We start from the raw sequence: 15,566 nt of genomic DNA, 5'->3' as shown, positions 1-15,566 counted from the left end.
ATTCGAAAACGACAGATTTAAATGTTGCTTGTTGCTTTTCGTTTTCCTATATACATTGTCCATGGCATTAGAAAAAGGGATTAATGTTTTGTTATCCATGTCAGTATAGAAAAACGGATTGTCGTTTTCCTATGTTATAAGAGATTCCCGCCCGAACACTTACTAACACTTGCTGCTGTTCTAGAAGTTATTTTGTGAATTTATTTGAAAAACATGTTTTTTTTTAGTTTGTCCATTTTGTTTAATTATTATTTTTGTCAGAAACCTACTGGTGATAAAAGCAGATTTTTTGGATCTTGATGTGGGAACTGTGAGGACAGTTATTTTAATGCCAAGCAGGCAAGTCCAGGCACAAGATCAAAGCTGGACACTCAAAAAGGTACCGAGACCTCTTTTCTTGTAAAAGTAGTGTTATATAGCTTAACATGAAACTAAAATGCACCTTTAATGTTTAGCGTATATTTAACAATTATTCCACGAGGGCGCGTTGGATACGAGATGATAGAGAGCCAACGAGGCGCGTAGCGCAGAGTTGGCTATAATCATCTCATATCCAACAAGCGCGAGTGGAATAATTGTTTTATCAAAAAGGTCCACAAATTCTCGTTGAATCTTCTTCTTCTTCTTCTTCGCGAATACACGGGAGTTGTAAACAATCCATCGAGCACAAAACTCAGCTACAGTAAATTGAAAAACGCCGTATTGAATCCTTCCAAGTCTTTTCTTGCCTTGAAAAAAGTCAACCCAGGGTTTTGTCGACTTTTAAAAGATCGTTCTCTAAAAAAATGGGAAAAACACCAAGCTCACACATTATCCACTCGCTAGGAGGTGAATATTGTTGAATAGTCCGAGATAGCGAACCAATCAGATTGCTCAAATCACCAAGATCACTGAGTGTGTATATACTAAATATATATATACACTCGTTTTCAAAACGGTTGACATTTCGAAAATATATATATCTTTTGTTTCTTTGGGCGAAAAAAAAGAACAAACAAAAGTTATATATAGCTCTCTGTAATATTAATAGTTTACTCTCCAACAAAATATAAAATCGTTTAATGCTAAAGAAACAGTGAAGACAACGAGATCGTTAAAAAAAAAACAACAAAAAATGGGGTAATTAGCAAAAAAAAAACTTTGCTCCAGCAGCACACTTTTTTTTGCGTTACTAAGACGTGATACTTCCCAGTTACACGTTTTATGGAGGAAATACTGTGTTTGTTCCTGTTCACTTGCTCTTCACTGCCGCCCATTTTCACCTTGGTGGCCTCTACCATTTCTCATTTTCTCACCGCTGCTATAAAATTTTCATTTTTTTCTTCCAACAAATTGAAGAAAAACTGAAAATTGGTTTCCATGTTTTTTTATTCCTTTTTTCATCTCGCTTTTCCACGTTTATGTGGAAATCTGAATTTAGTCTTAAGAAAGACTCGGCTTTGTTGTTGTTGTTGTTGTTTTTTCTTCTCTTTTAAAGTCCGGGTGGCCATGAGATTTACCGCCAAAAATACTCTCTGCCGTTCTCTTTCCGTTGCTCATCACTTAAGTTCCGTCTCCTGCACGTTATATTTACTCTTCTCGCGCTTGTTGATATAACTAGTAATGATTTTGCAATTAAGCTTCAAACTTAGCACTGTAAATCCGTTTGTTATGAAAAAGCTGGAAAACAAAGAAACCTGTTTTTCAAAGCGACGAGAGTCACTCTATTTCCCGTCAAGAAAAACGCGCACAGTCCATGGTCTAGAAGCGCGATTTCCCGCCAAAAAAGAGCGTTATCTACCTCCCAGTCGGGCTGTTTTCCAACTTCCGCCCCCCTCCCACAGAGTCTGTACGTTTGGATGGGGGTAGCAATGGGGCTCGGCGAAGTGCGCGCGTGGAGCTCCGCTACAAATGATTGGTATTAAAAACATTTGTTTCGTTTACATATCATCAGATAGAAGTCACAAAGGGGGGCCAAACATTTACTGCTCAGTTCTACGACCGTCGTATTCCTACCTGGCCGTTGGGCAACTCTTACTCTGGTAAGTCGGCGTAATTTTCTAGTGTGTCAATTCGTTCAAAGTAAAGCGCTGTTTCTTGCAAAATTTGTCAGGTAAGTTGCAAAAGCACACTACAACTGTTATAAATAACATCAAATTAATTCTAAGCGAGCAATTTGGCATTTTCATATTTCATTACAACTGAGCAATTCGAGCGCTTATTGGTGGAGGGCTATTTTCTGTGAGTGTATAGGCATGGAAATGACGTCATTAATGGAGTTATTTGGTTTTTCCCTTTGCTTTGTGCGTGCGTGAGAGTGTGTTTTTTCTTTAATACCCCGGAAAAGACGTTTAAAATGTTCAAATTAAAACATTGTAAAAACCAAATCAACATCCAGAAAATTTGCAGTTAATCGGACGTCTGTGTTTCTGGTTCCACATGTTTTGATATCAGACGGCTGTGACCTGAATGAATATAATTATTTGAAAATTTCGGCCTCGTAAAGGAGGTTGTGTTTTCCTTAGCTAGGCCGATTTATTAGCTAAACATTCTTTCTAGGGTTTTGTTTACAAACCAACTTCTAGAAGTTGAACGTGACAGTCAACCGTTTTCACGGTAAAATTAATTTATCCACAATCTAAGCCGCTAAATCTGAGGATTCAAAAATGGCTGGTGACGAAGCGCTTGTAATGACTTCTCTTGTGATTGTTCTCGCCGTATTTTTGCGAAGGAGAAGGAGTTTCACTCAGCGAATGAGACTTATGTCTTGCTGTTTTTAAAGGGAGACGGACGAGGCATAAATGGTAGTGAAACTACTTGTGATGGGTTGTAATGCGGTAAATGGTTCTACATATACCGTCGCTCTGAAAAAGATACGGATCTGTCAGAGGAACTACAGAATCCAATGGGGTCGAAGCGATTGTAAATCGAAAGAAACGATTCCAAGAATCGTTTCCGATGTTGAAGTTCTAAAGCTCAACTACGAGGCGATTGTCTGGCAAATATTATTCCCAGACTATTTGGCAGGCGTCTGTTACTACGCCAACCTCGTCCCCAGGGCTTTTCCCTAAAAAAATGGGAAAAGCCCTGGGGACGGGGTTGTCACTACGCGCGACCCAATTGTTTGGCAGCGGCATTTATCAGGACAAGTTTATACCATCTCGCGAGGTAGTGTAACCCTGCTTGAATTTCCAGTCGTAAAGGCGAGAAAATCCCTTGTTTTTGATTGTGAAAACAGCTTGCCTTTTTAACTTAAGCTAAAACAAGAGGAAGTGTTTTCACTTTATTTCCGGAATTAATTTTCCTGCTTTATCTTTTTTAATTCAAAATTGTCCTAGTAAAAGAAAACACAACCAATAGGAAACAGAGATTTCTGATGATATCAAGGGAATTGGCATTCACTTAGTGCGTTTACCGTCAGGTTACTCGTGTTGTACTAAGAACCTATCCGGAGGCTAGTGACAAACTCATTCCTCTCTGAACCGACTGGTCAACCTAGACAAATGCATAACAAAAAAGGGAGAAACCGTAGGTTAATAGGCAAATAAACCAGGATAAGAACATTTGAACATTCTGACTAGATAAAGGTAAAAACAGTAAGCACTAGTTGATGTAGTTGAGGACTCATAGGGCTACCCCCCCCCCCCCCGCCCCCATTGTGGTCCCCAATGTGTTCCTTTGCTATAAATAAGGTTAATGTTGCAAAAATGGTTTTTGTTACTAATCTATGAAATGATAAGATTGCGCAATAACGAACAGCTTTAAATTCTTTCTCTATATACGTTAACATGTTGCTGTGTTTTGGTTTGTAGCAAGAGCAACTACCTCAACTCAATCAACTGAAGCTTAAAGGTCAGCGGAGTCGAACTCAACCAGCATAGAGCAATGGGATTGTTATAAAAACGAACCACAGCATTTAAAATGATTGAATAAAAGATTGTTAACATTTGACGGAGCTCAATCTTTGTGCGTGCTCTTTATTATGCATAATGCTTAAGAACAAGGAGGCAACTTTTAAATTGTTTATTTTTAATTTACACTTAAACTATTTCAAGTTGACTGAGTATTATGGACGTAACAATGGCCCCCCTCTCATCCTTATATTATAATCATCACTTTTGTTTGGAATCAGTATATTCAACATCGGTCAACTTCGTATGGAGGGAGAAACAACAAAGACGAGATGAAAACCATTGAAATAAAATATAACAGATCGTCAACGGTAAAGCAAAGAATTCCACAAAACTCGTTGTCGTCCCTAAAAAAAATATAATTTGATGTTTCTATTAAAATGTTTTACGTCGGAATGCAGAAAAAATAATCCCTTAAGGCTTTTTTATCCCTATTTTATCACGGTATTACTTTCACATCAGTGGTGTTCGAGTGAGCCGTAAGAGTACTGGCACACCAGGGGTGTAGCCAGCAGTTTTGCATACAGGGGTTTCTAAGGTGGTATTGTCGTGAGAGGCATTGGTGAGGGTGCATGTCCTCATATGGCAATTTCTTGATTCTAGCTACAAATTTCTAATAATGTCAGTGCCAAATGTTTCTAGCATTTCTGAGAGGGGTGGTAAATCACCCTTCCTACAGAGATGGTTAAAAGTGCATCAGTCATTTAAGTTGTTCGAGTTGTCCGTTATATATATTTCTGGCCGCAATCTTGTGCGCTTAAGTGGATATGAAGAGATTAGCTGTTTTAAATTTAATTCAGTTAGTTACGACCAGAAAAAGACTGAAGGGAACTACGTATATACATGTAAACTTGATCAATCAATATTGCGTAGAAAAATGTGTACTTTCTGGTTCCCTTTTACGAAAAAAAAAAAAAAAAAAAAAAGAATCTATTTCACAGAGGGAACAGGTGAAATATTTTGTGACTGTATCAGATTCCTGGGTCTTCGTTAATCTTCGATTCCAATTTGATGATTTGCAAACTCGATGATGGTGAGGCCAAGTTTAGACGCCCCGACCAAGGTTCCCATGGTTGTCCTCGTTTCTTTCTTTGTTCTCTCTTTTCGCGTACCTGCTTCAAGAGATTTTGCTTATATTTCTTTTCCATCTTCCTCCATACCTGACTAATCGAGCGATAGAACTCATCAACCCAGCGTCTGAGGTCTCTCCAGGTCTTCTTTGTATGGACCTGAAATTGCAACACAAAGTACAAACTAAAGGTACAAAGCCCCAGTCTATGAAGTGTAAATTGGAAACATTTCTTACCAAAGGTAACCATAAAAACAAGACGGATGAGACATATATTTCATAGGAATTTTCAGGTGTCTTTATAGCAACATAATCAGGTTACGCGTCGCGTGTAGTTGGAAACTGCGCTTGCAAAGATATTGAGCAGCTTGGAACATTTCGCTGGATATGACGAAGCCATTCTTGACTGCGGTAAACTAAAGCTTTTCGTGGCGCCACTAAAAGCTATCCGTTATAGTGTGAGCATATAGCCTAAAGGTGGATTTCTATTGTCGCGTAATTTTTCCGTGCGTACAGACGTAAATCTTACGCGCGTAAATAAAATAGAGACATTGTATGGAATGTCAGGCGTATACGTAAAAGTTGAACCTCGCGTGGCCTTTCATACACCTCTATTTCATTTACGCACGTCAATTTTACGTGCGTTAATCGCACGGAAAAATTACGCGACAGTGGAAATCAACCCTTAGGTAGAAGTAGGGTAATTCATTTTACGCTTTTGCCCCGAAGGGGGACACGGTGAAGATTCGTACTCCTGGTGTTCTAAGCATAAAAACCGGCGAGATGTAGAACTTGTGTAAGAAGAAATTAAAGCCGGCGTAAGGCCATTAGTTAAATATCTAAAAGCAAATGTGAAATTTCCCCCGAGAGTCATGGATGTAGTGTTCTTATAGACATAGTATAATATCAGTACTTACATTGCGAATATTTACGTTTACGGTAGAGGACTTGACACAATAAACCGCAGACCAGCAATAAACCGAGGGAACCCAGGCAAGAAAATAGAATGTACTCAAAGAAAGGACTGGTGGGGTCAAAGAAAAGAGACTCTTTAGACTCCATTTGGCTAATTTCCTGTCAAAAATGATTAAAAACCAAAATTAGCAAAAGGTTAAAATTGACATTTATTGGATGAAGTTGACTTCAGTACTGTGTAAATCTAAAGAAGACTAGAGCAGGTTGATAATACACTGTGACTATTTTATGACATCATTGTAGTTATTTTCTTCTTACTTGTGGATACCATTTGGTATTTATTGCATTTGGCATCTGTGTTTTTATGTTTTGTAAAATTCTAAATACGAAATGGGGAGGGAATTTTGCCTTCGATTAGTGATCGAAATCTTCCGTCCATTTTAGTGTGGCTGCCAAAGCCGCCGATTTGTTTTTCGGAATGTTATTAACCTAGATATTTCTTGTTATGATTGGAAGATTTCAAGTAATTGACGGAATGTAATTCTTGCCCATTTTTTTCAGCGCTAACTATCTAGAAAAAAACTAAGCCGCTGAATTAACCGATCAGAGACGGATAAATATTTAAAAGATAATGACAAAAAAGATCTTAGTTGTAAACATGAATTGTAAGGTTCTCTTAAACAAGAGTGTTTATTTTCACAATACACAATGGTAACTCCTTTATTTATATTTTTTCCCAACTATTAAGTCAATCAAACAGTAAGTGATCTCTTAAAATTCTTCACGCTTTCTAGGGATTTATCTAAGGAGTTCTAAACCTTAGTTACTCTGTGGGAAAAGGATCTTGGGCCTTTTCTGATCTCGGAAACCGGGCTGAAATTTCTCATAAATTGGTCCCGGTCAAGCGGGCTCATGTGAAGTGCCTCAAAAGTTTGAGTTTCAAACTTTGCGCAACAACGTGCAACAGGGTGTGCAAACGGACGCAACATGTATCATCCAACAATGTTCCGTTCGTTTGCACGGAGCTGTGAACAGTAACAACGTTGGTTATAAAGAGCATTTTAGTAACCTGCAGACCACGGATTAAAAACGTGTTGAATTCCCTATTTTCTCATTCAGCGTTCATTCACGAATGCTTATCATTATTTAATAATAACTGTGACCCAACCTCCTCATCTTGACTGCTTTTAAGAAAACTGGTCTGCACATTGTCATGTGTTATCATCTCCTGAAGTTTGGAAGCAAGTTTATATGCATCTCCCTGCAGAATGACCCCATGGTTAATATTGGCTTCCAGTAAAGCTGTAATTTCGAACCAAGTGCCATTAAACAAGTCTTTCCGCATGACTGGGATGTACATGTCAACAACCACATAGTCCACCTCGCCTTCCTTGAGCGACTTCACGAGCGTCTACACGGTTGAATATGTACTAGCTAAGATAGAACATAAAGTTAGAGTCGGTTTATAAAGAAGTCATAAAAAGCATTGCTAATAGAAAAAAAACCTGATATCTGAATCATTTGTACTCATTTCATCCTATAACACGTTCTCTGCATAATTCATTTATCTGACATTTTTCAGCGTTTTTTCCTCATGCATTGTTTAGTTTATCGACCTTTGACACTACGAGGGAAAGAACCTCGCTATGCTGCTTTCCTGCTTCAATGATCACGTTCATATGGGATGTATCATAAGCTTTAAAAAGAGGAATAAATTCCGAAGAGGACAGAGGGCGAATTGTTGTTTTCCCTTTTATCTCTCTGTGCCCTCCTTAAGTGGGAGAATAAGAAAGTATTTATTTCATTTTAAAGTACAGTACAGAACTGTTATTTGTGTAACTACTATTCGAAGACTTGTCGTTGAACGCTATTCTTTTATCGACTTGCAATCGGTAAGGCCAGCTTCAACTTTTCACAACATTTAACTACTTTCTTTGGCTTGAAGCAGCTAGGAGTAATATATAGATTTTGCCAGAGCTAAAATCGAAGCTGTAGTTAATAATACTTACAAACAAAAAAATAAATAAATAAATCGTCTAATGCTAAACGGGGACAGCAATGAAAATGGCATCAAGATCAATAGATGTAATTAGCAAAAAAAAAAAAAAAAACAAATTTGCACTTGAAGCAACCTTTTAAACCTTTCTTTGCCGTTGTTTTGTACCGGAGACTACAATGCCGTTTTGTGTGACTAAGGGCTAGTTTACATGAAGGTGGGGAACGAGGTAACCCGCTTAGGTAGGGTAACCCGCCCGTCCACATAATCTCTCCTTTATAATGTGAACACGTTTACATGTTAGGTGGGGTAACCCACCTCATGTTACCTCACCTACCTGGGGTCCCCCACCTACACGTAAACAGGCCCTAAAACATCGAATTTCCTAGTAAGTACACATTAGGAGGAATTGTCGTATGTTTATGTTCGCTTTTATTCTTTCACTGCCACTCATTTTCACCTCGCCGCTACCATTTCTCATTTTCTGACCGCCGCTATGATATTTTAATGTTTTTCTTCCAAGAAAATTCGTCTAACTAGCTCTTTCTCTGTTATCCACGTGAGTGTAAACATCAAAAATAATCTCGAAAAAGACACGACTTGATTGGTTTTATTTTCCCTCTAAAAGTCCGGGCGGCCATGCGATTTCCTTCCGTCGCATTTGGGTTGCCATACCTGTTAATTAAGTTATTTTATACTGGTGTGCCTGTGGTGCGGACGGTCGGGCGGGCGGGCGGTGTACGGTCACGTGATTACCAGATTTTCTAGGATGGGTGGATTTACTTAGCCATGGGGCTCCGCATGCGCGCGCTTCTTCCCCCTGTTGGGATACTAGCACATTGCAGAGATACCCTCAGCAGTATGTTACTGGTACCTATTTATGCACCTGGATGAAGAGAAACAAAATAGGGCAAAGGTTTCTCGTCTAAAGAAACAACGCGACCCCAAGGCTGAACCTGAGTCTATAGATACAAAGATGGAAGTGTAAACATGTAGATACTTGGCCACCACGCCTCTAAGTTTAAACAAATTCTTAAAATTATTGAGAAAATATAAAAATGGCTCTGAAGCCACTGAAGAGAGATGCAGTAGCTATCATAATGGTAATCTTAATTTATAAATGATAACGTGCTGGACGGCGATGAATGTTGTTGAATGGTGTAAGAGCAAAATGGATCCAAAATGTAAGGCAGCTTCTTTTAGCTCTAATGGGACTAACATGATTGATCCCTTCGCACATCGTTTCTAGCCTGTGCCAGGCTCTCAGATAGTATAGCGGTTAACTGCGGTCAAACGCAAGAGCATGCACAATGCACTCGTACCCGGTCCCGGCCGAGGAAATTTCCCACGCGAAATTTTAATTGAAGCCATTGCGGACACCGGTGCCAGGCAAAATATAGTTGAACGATCGTCAGAAATACGCTAAAGTTAAGCAAAATACTTCAAAGTTAAGGTTTTTGTTTTCACAGTTAATAGTTAGATAAATTTTCATTATTCTCCGAGTTCACTAAATTTTTTTGACCTTCACTAAAAAAGTTCTTCGTGTTAAAAGAGCCGACATGTGAAAGCGTGTCGTCGCCATTTGTTTACCGAATGTCGCTGTTCAATGCGTGAGTCCAGGAAGGGAGAAGCCAACAGGAAGGGAAAACTGTAGTCAAAAACTGCTCCGGATTGTTGATTAAGTTTTATCGAGGGCAGAAGGATTACCTACTGAAGGATCATGGCCTTGCCTGAGGCGTCGATAACGCGATACTTGCCGAGGGCAAACGCTGCTACTGTCCATCTTCGTGGGGACACAGTAAAAACCATCTAAAATTCCAATCCTTGAGAGACTGTATGCAGTATTTGACGAGGTGGGCAGGAACAACCTGACAACGTTACCGACTACAAACCTCGGACAAAATGGTGCAATAATTATGCAGAAGCCAGGCAGTTAATAAATCTCTTCACTCCAAAAACAACAGAAAGAGACGTCAGAAAGTATGGTAAACCACACTTTTAAGTAAAATTTTGTTCTCAGCAATTTGAATTCACTGTCCTCTCATTTTAAGTAATATTTTATAAACAGATGAACAACTGTACAAAATATTTTTTTCTCAGTTAATGGTTTTTTTCAATTTATGGTTTTTGCATTTTAATGATGAGCTTGTCAGAAGCAATTAACTACAAGTGATCTTCGAAAAACTGGTTAGGGTCATCCCTGTTTTCAGATGTCAGAAGAAGAAATGGAAGTATTAAGGTGTACTATTTGCGATTGAAACAGACCATAATAATGCACCTTGTTTAACCCAGAGAGTTGATCAAATATCAAGAAAGAAGACTTAAAGAAAAAGCAGAAAAAATACAATAATAAACAGGTAACAAAGCCTTGAGAGGATAGCTGCCCATCTCCAAATGATGGCTGGTCAGTTAGACCATTGCACTTACCTAACAAGATTTTCTAAAAGACAGTCTAAAATAGTGTAAGAAAGAAGACAAAATTGCAAATAGAATTGAGTGGAACCTTTATTTGTCTTTTTAGTTAAATCAAGTATTCCTATGTACATCATTTCCATTCTTTCTTCTCATTTTGCATCCTTTTCTTATCTACCTGCTTCTCCTAGGGTCTAGACTCTGTGTCTTCTATTCATCCCCTTCCTAACTTTCTGTACAAAGATAAGAAAGATTTAATCAAAATTAATATATAATAAGTTGTCAAATTGTTATAATGAAAACAAAACTAAAGTGCCTTTCCTTTTACCATTATATGAGCATCTAGCAACTCACAATAATCTTTAAATTATATTATTTGGCCCACTTTAAAGATGAATGCAAGCTTGTTAAACACCACGGTATTTAAATCAACATAGAAGGTTGTACAACTGAGACCACAGACCCCACCCTCTTCCTGGTAATTTAAACTGTAAAATTAAGACCAAGCTGCAAGCATTGGATGGACAGCGTAAAGAAAACAGGACCCTAGTCATGAATGTAGACAAAAATGAAGAATAAGCAATAGTGATGAAATGGCAGCTATCCACTCATGTCTGGTCAATTTGCAATGTCAAGCAGTCAAATATAGACCGGCTGCTGTGATTGAACTTATGCGTGGTTATTAAACTTCTGCTAAAAAATAAAACCTTTTTCCTCTCACAATGTGCCTGGCCTATTAACAATAAATAACATTGCGACCATATATGTTCATGCATCTTTTTTTAGCTTGATTATGGTTACTGAACTCATGTGATGTGATCATTGAATTTTACCAATGAGATGTAAAATAATTATTCATTATCGATACGTTTTGTTTGTTATTAACACAGACTTAAAACCTGAGCGAGATAATGTATTTGATGCGAAAAGATCATCATCATCATCAATCATCAACTTTATTGGTACATCCAATTAAAATGGGTTTTCACATACCAATTGCAATAAAATCCAACATGAACAATAGAAATCTAAAATAAACATTTGAAAGTGAAAAAACATTACAATATTATTTGAAAAATATAAAATATGCATAATTACACCTATTGAGTGTCAATGGCTTAAAAACTCGTCAAGTGCACGTCCTTTAATCGCATTCTTAAAAACATTAAATGACTCAATGTTTGCCAAACTTTCTGGAAGGTCATTCCAGAGCTGAACAGCCCTATATGAGAAAGATCGCTGACCTGTTGCTGATCTAAAAGATGGTATATGAAGTTTATCTTTATTCCTAGTATTTCTAGTATGCACCTGGCTTCTTGTCGAAAACTTATTACACAAGGATGGTGGGGCTTATCCCTTTATACATTTGAAAGCCATTAAAATGTCTCTAACCTCCAGTTGCTTAGCAACCGGCAACCAGTGGAGTTCCTTTAACATCGGCGTGATGTGCTCATACTTTCTTGTGCCAGTCACAATCCGTGCCGCAAAATTCTGAACTTTTTGAAGCCTAGCAATGTTCTTTTTTGTTGTACTAGACCACATGGATGAACAGTAGAAAAGCTTGCTGAACACTAATGAATTTATGATGGTTATGAATGTAGACCTGTCAAACAAATGTTTCACACGATTGATTTGGCACAGGCTACCTGTACACTTAGATACAGCCTCGGTCACATGTTCGTCAAAACTAAGGCGCGAGTCCACGATGACCCCCAAATCTTTTGCAGAACGAGACGGCAGAATCTCCCTACCGCGTAGCGAAACTCCAAAACCCTCCGGCACACGAGCTAACATCTGCGGGGTTCCAAGAAGCAATAACTTAGTCTTATCTGGATTAATCAGCAAGCTGTGTGTGCAACACCAGGCGGCAATCCGTTGCAAATCTTCGGACAAATGTTCCACAGCTATGGCTGTCTCCTGGACAGGAAACGAGAGATAGAGCTGGGAATCATCCACGTAACTCTTTAGTGAGCACAGGTTAGGGACAGCTGGAAGATCGTTGATGTATATATTAAAAAGGGCTGGTCCCAAGATCGACCCTTGAGGTACACCATAAGCTACCTGGCGAGGATATGACACCTCACAACCAATCCTCACCCGCTGATTCTTGTCCGTCAGATAGCTTCTAAACCATTCCATGGCCTGTATAGACACACCCAGTTCTCGAAGTTTACGTAATAGGATCCCATGCTCGATACTGTCAAAGGCCTTTGACAAGTCCAACAGAACCAACGCTGTGACTTGTTTTCGATCCATTGCTTCGAGAATCATATCGGACATGAAAATATGGAGTGTTTCTGTCGAGTGCCTCTTCTTGTTTCCATTTTGATGTTTAGTTAAACAGTTTTGACGTGTTGTGTACTCAGTTAACTGATTAAGAGCTGCTCGTTCGCAGATCTTCGACAGAGTGGGTAGCAGTGATACTGGCCGGTTGTTATTAGCAACCTCATGATCCCCTTCCTTTAATATCGGTATCACCACGGACTCTTTCCAAGCAGATGGAAAAACTGATGTTAAAAGCGATCTATTTATAAGCTCTGTCAGGATTGGAAGTATAACTGGTAGGGCATCCTTGATCACACTCATATGTAACTTATTCATTCCTGGAGCCCTGTTTGAAGGAAAAGACAAGATGATCTGGTGTATTTCAAAGGTAGTGACTGCGCGGAATCGGAATTCCTCTAGTTGGAATAAGGTCTTGGCTGAGGGGGGCTTATACGCTGGAAGAACGTTAACTGAAGCAAGCCTCTTAGATTCAGCTGCAGCCCTTGCCCCCACAGAAGTAAAGAACTCATTGAACTCGTTCGCCAGTTCCGTCATATCCCTTGAGTACACCGGTCTCGATTTCTCTTTTGACGGGATACAGTTCCGTATCCGACCACATGGCACTACTACTCTGATTGCCATTCATCTCCTTTTGAACATGGATCCTCTCAGCATCACATAGCCTTCTCTTAACCTCATTACGACACCAACGGTAATGCTCCCAGTCCGTAACAGCGCCCGACTCACGAGCAACTCTGTGTGCTTGATCTCTCTCATCCATCAACTCCTTGATCTCTTGATCTAGAAATGGACATTGCCGATTTCTGACTTTCCTTTTCCTGACAGGCGCATGACGCTCCAGGACTTCCAAAAATTTCTCATTAAAATGTTCTACTTTTTCACCAGCATCATCAATCAAAGCATTTTCATACCATGGGACTTGGGCAAGATAAGAACAAGCTTAAAATTAAGGTCGTCAGTCATTAAAAAGAACAGTTTCATCGAAAAAAACAACCGGACAATTTACTAAATTTTTCATTTTGCAGAACGAACCAGAGCCCAAAAGAAATGGTTTCTATTAAATAAAAATACCAACCATTAAAATTACGTTGAAGCCAGTGTTAGTATAAAAGTATTATAGAAAGCTTAAACAATTTAAAACTATTTAAACTTGAGCTTATACTTTCAGCGGCCAAGAATGCACGCCGCCATTGATCAACAAGAACATACGAGCGGTTGGGGAATATTATGATTGACAAAGGGAAGTTTACTCATACTTACGTTTCATTGCTGCCGGGCATCAGCCGGCAGCAGACCATATTCTTGAGCGATTTGAGATTTTTCGTTCAATGGTTCAATGGTTCAATGGTTCAGTGGTTCAATGGTTCAATGGTTCAATGGTTCAATGGTTCCATCGTTCCATGATTCCATGGTCATCTGTGACTGCAGCGCTGTGCAGTCAGCGGTTTGCTTATGCAAGTGCTTAGCTGCCGCGCCTGTTTTTCTCCTAGGAGCAACCCATTCTCGTCCCCAGAGCCCGTCGTTTCTTGGTCACGGGGTAGGGAAACGAGGGGGTCTGGAAGCAGCCGTTACTGGATGTCAGAAAAATTTCTGACATCCGGTCGCGCATGTGCAGCAGTTACAACTATCACTGCTCATGCTCATAACGGATTTTTGTCCCTCCCCGCTCCACTGGGGGAAAAATTTTACTTCCTGAGCTCTCTCCAGAGAGTGGCTTCTTTGGGATGTTTTGAAAATACACCACGTCATTCCACTTGGATTCACTGATAATTTGGAGAATTTGAAGAAGACAGTAACAGAAACCGGCTGAACACACTGTTGGTTTGCAGAACTGAGACAATTAAGCGGCAGACTACCGTCTGAGTTATGTGAGTTTTTTTTTTTTTTCAATCCGTTTGGCGAACAAACACTGGGAAAGGAATACCGCGAAGATCGATATAATGCGGGAAAAAGTCAATCTAAAAAGGTATCTTGTTCCATGTCCTGCAACTGCTATCTTACTTCAAAACGCTTTTTGAAACGAAACCATTCATGTGTTGTGTTAGGAGAGTAAAATATATATTTCATTTCACTCGAGCTGGTTGTGTGTTTTCCTATGTTTATTTCCTTTTGTGGTGTCGCATGTCGTGGTTTTAATTTTGCCCATGAGCTTTTGTGTACAACACGTGTTAGACAACCGAAGGATTTACGTCGAAACAAATCAATGTTAATCATTTTACCGACCCAGGGTAAAAAACATATTAAGGTTTGTCCAGGACAGTCTAATACACCTCCATGGACTGGTTCCATGGGCTTCCATGCATGGCAACTTTGTACAGTACTGAGTGAATCAAATTCCAGTTCAAAACTTGAACCCCAGTTTCCTAACCCTAATCATAAAACTTCTGGGTCATTTGGTGTTTATGGGGGTCATTCAGTGTTCTGCTAAAAGGGTTTATCCTCCCTAAAGATTTCAGGTATCATCTCCTAACTAAAAATCATCACCAGACAGTACTTCAAAGAGAGAGTTTTCAATAATTTTGCTGTCAGACTCAGAAAATCATTAATACCTGAAAAATGTTGATTGTGTATTGACCAATCACCATAATGTTCAGTACACATGCACGACCAAACCTCAAAACCACGTTTGAGGTTTTGTTTTCTCACCCCTTACTAGCTTTTTCTTTGCAACGCAATTCCTAAATAATTTTTGGTATTTATGGTTTTGTAACTTTCACAGCATAGGTGAGCTCTATTGTCTCCTCTGTTATAGGGGTATAAACAGTTATATGTACCTTTGATTACCGGTTACTAATAAAAGGTGTTTCCCAGGACACTAGTTTAGTAGGAAGTGATGGTAATTATGCAAATGCATCCAGAGAGAAACCTTTTTAAGTATCACTTATGAGCTCATGGGTTACACATCTTTGTAAGGGGTTTGAGGGTTTTTTTTTTCTTAGGGGAGGGCTTACAACCAGGCGGACATTTTTTTCTTGTTCACTGGTAAATTAGGGCCTAT

The 15,566-nt window shown here is 39.1% G+C and overlaps 1 protein-coding gene across 1 annotated transcript in view; it reads left to right on the top strand.

Annotated features, from left to right (window-relative positions):
- The window catches only part of LOC140953727 (uncharacterized), a 39,658-nt gene extending 35,728 nt beyond the window's left edge, over nt 1-3,930 (top strand). The window contains exons 10-12 of the mRNA XM_073403127.1: nt 262-379; nt 1,934-2,021; nt 3,792-3,930. Coding sequence (XP_073259228.1) covers nt 262-379; nt 1,934-2,021; nt 3,792-3,829 — 244 coding nt within the window. The 3' untranslated portion in view covers nt 3,830-3,930. The remainder of the gene's footprint in view (nt 1-261; nt 380-1,933; nt 2,022-3,791) is intronic.
- Nucleotides 3,931-15,566: the final 11,636 nt, after the last annotated feature.

The sequence above is a fragment of the Porites lutea genome, chromosome 12, assembly GCF_958299795.1.
Source record: "Porites lutea chromosome 12, jaPorLute2.1, whole genome shotgun sequence".
NCBI classification, from domain to species: Eukaryota; Metazoa; Cnidaria; class Anthozoa; order Scleractinia; family Poritidae; genus Porites; species Porites lutea.
Note: the sequence above shows the minus strand (reverse complement) of the source record. Positions and strands in the feature narration are given on the sequence as shown.